Source organism: Sceloporus occidentalis, unplaced genomic scaffold (genome assembly GCF_023333645.1).
Source record: "Sceloporus occidentalis isolate IW3139 unplaced genomic scaffold, rSceOcc1.0.p SCAF_34, whole genome shotgun sequence".
NCBI classification, from domain to species: Eukaryota; Metazoa; Chordata; class Lepidosauria; order Squamata; family Phrynosomatidae; genus Sceloporus; species Sceloporus occidentalis.
In genome coordinates, this window is record NW_028317014.1 from 3,873,475 (window position 1) to 3,879,328 (window position 5,854).

At 39.5% G+C, this 5,854-nt stretch overlaps 1 protein-coding gene across 1 annotated transcript; it reads left to right on the forward strand.

The window, feature by feature from the left end:
- LOC149298159 (NF-kappa-B-repressing factor-like) lies at nucleotides 1-4,572 on the forward strand. Its single transcript, XM_089487639.1, has 3 exons — nucleotides 1-212; nucleotides 1,340-1,464; nucleotides 2,489-4,572. The coding sequence occupies exons 1-3, from the start codon at nucleotides 1-3 to the stop codon at nucleotides 4,570-4,572; spliced, it is 2,421 nt and encodes an 806-aa protein (XP_089343765.1).
- Nucleotides 4,573-5,854: the final 1,282 nt, after the last annotated feature.

Genomic DNA, 5,854 nt, shown 5'->3' on the forward strand with positions numbered 1-5,854 from the left:
ATGGATGGGAACACAAGAGACCCCGTGCAGGGAGATGGTGACATGGACCGGGTGCGTGTGGAGGACATTCGCCAGTACCACGAGAGCGACAAGCAGTGGGCAGCCCGCAAGCAGTTTCTGCAGAAACACCTTCACCTCTACCCTGGCCGCAAGGTGGAGCAGCTTATTGCCCTGTCCGTGGTGTGGACCAACATTGTCTTCATGGGCAACCGGTGAGTCCCTGGCCTAGGGCCGGTGCCTGGGTAACTGCAGCCCTCCAGCATCTCTGTGCCATTCCATGTTCATTTTAAACCTTGACTCCCATCTTCTGGGATGAAGGAATGGTAGTCTTTGCTATTGGTGTCCAGAGGCATAAACATGAAAGGTCGACTGTCATCGACGCGTAGTTTAGCCAAGTAATGAACGTGTAAGGTTATGTGTATTTGGAAAAGTCTTGCAGATACAGCCTGTTACTGTTACGCATATGTTACGTATGTAATGTGTATCCCTAGGGGCTATTTCCATATGTGACAGCACTTTGTTGATAATCTAATCTCAGCAGATAAGGCTACTTAGAAGTTGCATAGACTTTCTCTTCCGCATTAGAAAGACCCTCGGAAACATGTACTTAAAACTGCAGTGTTTCTAAGTAATGACATATATGATATAAGACAATATACGAGGCAGATGTTTACCTGCGGCTTGGTAGAAAATCCAGCCTTTCTTCGTGATTAAACTTTAAGGGTGGAACGAATGTTTCGCCATATGGCAATCATTCTTTATTGGGATACTTAAGTCATTTGTATAGTGGTCATACGTGACGTAAGGGCATACACGTGCAACTAAATAAAAGGGTGTGGCTTCAGATATCCATAATTATAAATATGCAATTTAAATATTGGATTCTTGTAATGTTAATAAATGTTCTAAAATAGCCTTCTATAGTCCACTGACTCACAGACGTCGTTTTGTAATAGTCTCCAGAATCGACAAACTCCTGAATGATATTTACTGGTGACTCTGCCATGGAAACGTAATTTCATTTTTAAATGCAGAGAATAACATCTCACTATATTTCAATAATCAGAAAAGTACACATTTTTAGTACACCATTGTTGGATTGCTTGATCTTGCCCCACTCAGCTGTGGTAAGTGATGAATACACAGGGTTGTAGTTTTTTTTTAGGTTGCTCAAACCTCTACATAAACGACGACTCTTCTCTGCAGCTAAACTCAATACGAATTGACTTGGACGTTACATTGATTTTTTTCACAGATCAGAGCTTCTGTATTTATCACCTTTGCATTGAACCTGTCCCAGTGCTGGGTAAACTCATTTATATTATGTTTGTCTGCATAGGTATGGGGAGCTGCTGACTCAAAAGGTTCACCAGATGGCTGAAGAGATTGATATTGGGGAGATGCCATCTTTTGAGCTTGTTCCAGGCGCCAAAGCAACTAAAAGGCCAGGAGGTGCAGATAATGGTAAGTATACTTCTAAGACATGAAATGTCTCCAGGCTGTAAAGAAAACACAACTATGATGCCAGCAAGTACTCATTATGAGTGCCTCTGCAGGATAAGGATCATGGGAGTTGTAGGTGCACAGCAGCCGTGTGATATATTTTTATTATTGCCGTATTGCTGTAATGTATTATTAGCTGTATTCATTAAAATGTTGCCACCATTCCAACTCTCTGCCTTGGAAAAGTGTTATAAAAGGTGAACTCAAGCGATCTTCTCATGTAAGAAAGGTTGTAGTGACCAGGAAGAATGCACAGCTAATACAGATTTCTTGAAAGTCATCTCACCGATTTTCCTTGGCTTTTCCTTCTTTGAAGGAGAAGGTGATATCAGGGAGTTATAATCATCAACTCTGCTGCAGTGAATATAGTGCTTAGTGTGATGTCCTCCCGTAGGTAAATACTGTTCTGCGCTGCAGGGTCAGGTAGTGTGTTCAGTAGGAACTTCAGTAGCTTGCCCTAAAAATAATTTTTATTGAAATCATGGTATGGCAGAAGGGTAATATGACACCCTTGCTTTTGTATTCGGGACAATCCGCACTCAAATATTTGTACTGTTAGCTTTTGAAGGGATCCTGTAAGTTAAACATTATTTGTTAAATTTCACAAGTTTATCAAATAAGCAATTTGTGCATTTTATATACTCGCTTTGCAGGTCTGCTGTTGCATTGTGGGAGTGTTTGCTAAGCATCTGAGACGTTTTCATGTGCTACCATCTCCATCCGTAGACCAGAAGCACTACCTGTTGCAAAACAAATTATCAGTCAATACATTAATAATGTGAGATGGGACTTTTATATGGCATAACTGCATGTAGCCATGCTTTTGTTTAATTAAACTGATATTTTTAATGCCAGGCTGTAAACATTAGAGTTCTATTACATCACATGCTTAATGGAACCGGCCCATCTTTATTATTTGTCTTGTGATATTAAGGAGGGTGACTTTTTATTCCTGATAATAATTTGATTTCTTAAATCTTCACAGCTGAACAACCACAAAAAAAGTTTGCATCTAGGCTTGGCCCACGACCACGTTTTCAGCCAGTACATTTTGTAGTCGGCACAGACGATGACAGCAAGCTTGAGCCTACCAAGAAAACACAAGGTGCTGACCTTCAGACTGCAGATGCACCATCGATGCGTTCCTTTGATTCCGCCCAAATTGAGGACAGCGTGGTACAAAATTCCTGTGTGTTCACTGCAGATGATGTCTGTGTAACTGAGGAGGATAACGAAATGGAGCCTGAGTCTCATCCCTTTATTTATGATGCCTCCAAAACAATGGAGGACCAAAGCAAATCTGAACCTGGGAATTTCATGTCAAGAATGACACAGAATTACTCTGCAAAATATGAATCTCACTATTCAGAAACGTCCAAAGACTTTTACAGTAATGTCTTCAACTCTTATAAAGACGAACAAGCGAGAAAAGGATTTGGCTTTGTTGGTTTGCCCCATCAACCAGACAAATACAAGCAAAACAGGGAAGCTGGCAGACATAATTTACAGACTCAAGATAAGACGGCTTTCATTAAACAGCTTTCGGACATTGTGAGGCAGAATACGGCAAACCCTACCTTAAGCTTTGATGATAAACAAGTTAATTACACCTTCCTGTTAACTCGCAGCATTCAGGCTTGTAAGAAAAATCCAGAATACATTTATGCACCTTTAAGAGAAATTAACCCTTCCTGCCTCCCTGAAAACCATACACTTCCAAAAGATGGTTATGCTTGTGAAGTGAGATGTCAGGATATATATTTAGCTACTGGTTACTCTGGAAGTAAGAATGGAGCACGAGATCGAGCTGCTAAGAATGCCATAGAACTGCTAAAAAGACCCGTAGAAGTTGTAGAAGTAACGCGACGATATGGACATACGTATCAAGGGGATTTTGTAGTTTGGTTAATAAACAGGCCTTTAAAGGATTTTCCACCAGTTCTTAAACAGCAAACTGTTGATAACTTCTCACAATCTGGGTCACAAATTCATGATTTTACCAAAGTTGGGCTGCCGTCCAAATCATGGACCGATTTTATACTCACAGAAAATGCTTGTGATGCGATAGGAATTCTGAACAACTCTGCCACCTTTAACAGAATGAATGTGGAGTACAGGTATGAGATGACTCCCAGCAAAACGTGGCGATGTAGTGTTTACGTGCAGGATCATTACATAGCACATGGTTATGGAAATAAAAAGAGCAGCAAGCATGCGGCAGCCGAGAAAGCGGTCAGTATCCTCAAAAGCCAACAGCCCAACCTGCAAAAGAGTAGCTGCGTTCAACCTCGAACTAGTGCTCACTTTACAGAACTAAAAGACGTTATGATTTATGAAAAGGCCTCGAATCCAGTGTGCACATTAAATGACACGGCTCAGTTCAACAAAGTGACAGTAGACTATGTATTTGAGAAAATTGAAGGCTTTAATTGGAAGTGCAAGGTATTCATGGAAGGTCAATTTCTAGCTGAAGCGATTGGGCTTAGGAAAACTGTCAAGCATACCGCAGCTGAAGAGGCAGTGAAGGTTCTAAAGAAGACGCAGCCTGTGGTGATTAACAACGTAAAGAATAGCTCCGTGCAAGATGCTATTTCAAGACACCAGATTCAGGGATGGTCAAAAACGGAGGCTAACAGACAGCAGATTAAGGAGGATAATATTGGAAACCAGCTCTTACGGAAGATGGGTTGGACTGGTGGAGGACTGGGCAAGTCAGGAGAAGGTATAGCTGAGCCCATATCTGTAACAGAGCAATTTCATCGCGAGGGCCTAGGCCTTGTGTCAACCAAGCACAAAATAAACAAGAGCGACCTTGAACAAATCATTAGGGTCTATGCCTCTTCTTATAACCAGGACGATCTAACCTTTTCTAGAGGACTTAGCAATGAAGAACGAAAGCTTATACATCAGTTAGCTCTAAGGTACGGCCTCAAGAGTAAGTCTCATGGACAGGGTGAGGGAAGGTTTTTGGTTGTGAGCAGGAAAAGAAATAAACAAGAACTCATACATCAGCTACGATGTGAAGGGCAGGTTGGATCGTATGCCCTTGTTATGCCTCAGGAAAATTAGTGAGGTCGCTACATTTTCTTTACTCTTTGGGTAGTTTGTCCTGTTTAAACAGTATTTGACCATTGGTGTTCAAAACAACATGTATCACTAATTTTCACACAGTTGCTATGGTATTGTTTGTCTCGTTGTAAAGAAAAGAAAAAAGAGCCATTTTTGTGATCGTCTTGTCTTTGTTAATTTTGCAAAAGTAAATGGCAGCATTAAAACAGGAAATATTTATATAAAAAGTTTTCATTGGTTTTTACAAATTTTGTGTTTTTGCAATTTGACGGTAAGTGTGTTTTTATTTAATTTGTAATGCCTTTTATTACCCTTTAAAATGGTGTAAAAATGTGGTAATGTTTTCTTAATCCCAAATAAAATGTTATCACTGTGCATCTCAGTGTTTGAAGACAGAAAATTGCTTTGCGCTGATATGTATGATATATAATGCATAAATATAATCCAGTTTTGAACAAATAAACTCTAGTATAAAACACCTGGAAGATATAAGAGGAGAAAATATAACATGCGGTCGCTACTGGGACCCAAACCTTGAAGGTATTGTGTAGAATGTAGATGTCCAGATAGCGGGGGGTTTGTAAGAATGATATATTTGACTTGTGTCTTCATGTTAGGTTTTTCTTCTTTCTATCCAACAATTTTTTTTTCACCCTATCTCTACAATTCATCGCATAGGAAGGTAAGTCAGAGCTGTCACAAAGGGAAACTTTATTAATCATTATGTCTGTAGAATTTTTTAACTTCTTTAAAAACTCTGGATTGTTATCACTCTAGTGACCAAAGCTTTTTGCCAACCATGTTTAGTCATGGTTCCCCCTTTTTGTCTAGTACACCCACACAGTTTTTATACTTTCTTAAAGGAAAGATAAGCCTTTCTTTTGATGCATTTTTGCGTGAGTAATTAATTGTTTAACATTGGTAACATTTTAAAAAATAGTGGGGAAAAAATCATTTTTTTGCAGGAGTTGTCAAATTTGGTTTGGTTCTAAGTAGGGATGCAAAATTCTGGACCAAAACTGAAAATTCAAGATTCACTTGGCCAAAAATGACCCACCCACACACCTTTAAAAAACAAAAACACAATTATTAAAAGTAAGTAACGTGCCAAAATTGGAAAAAAAAAATTAAATAACAATATTAATGTATATGTTATTAACAGGAATCACAGTCCCAGGCATACCCAGATTCCAGCATATGCTGGTTGACTTACCCTGATAGGAGCGTGATTGCTGTTAATATATTGTGGGGCCATATAGAATGGCATATAGGGGGTATAAGG

What these genes read in the sequence shown, in the direction of transcription:
- LOC149298159 (XM_089487639.1), top strand. Translation starts at nt 1, where the DNA reads ATGGATGGGAACACAAGAGACCCCGTGCAGGGAGATGGTGACATGGAC. An exon ending in ATTGTCTTCATGGGCAACCG is followed by an intron (nt 213 to 1,339) that starts GTGAGTCCCTGG and finishes TTGTCTGCATAG; the next exon opens with GTATGGGGAGCTGCTGACTC. An exon ending in GCCAGGAGGTGCAGATAATG is followed by an intron (nt 1,465 to 2,488) that starts GTAAGTATACTT and finishes AAATCTTCACAG; the next exon opens with CTGAACAACCACAAAAAAAG.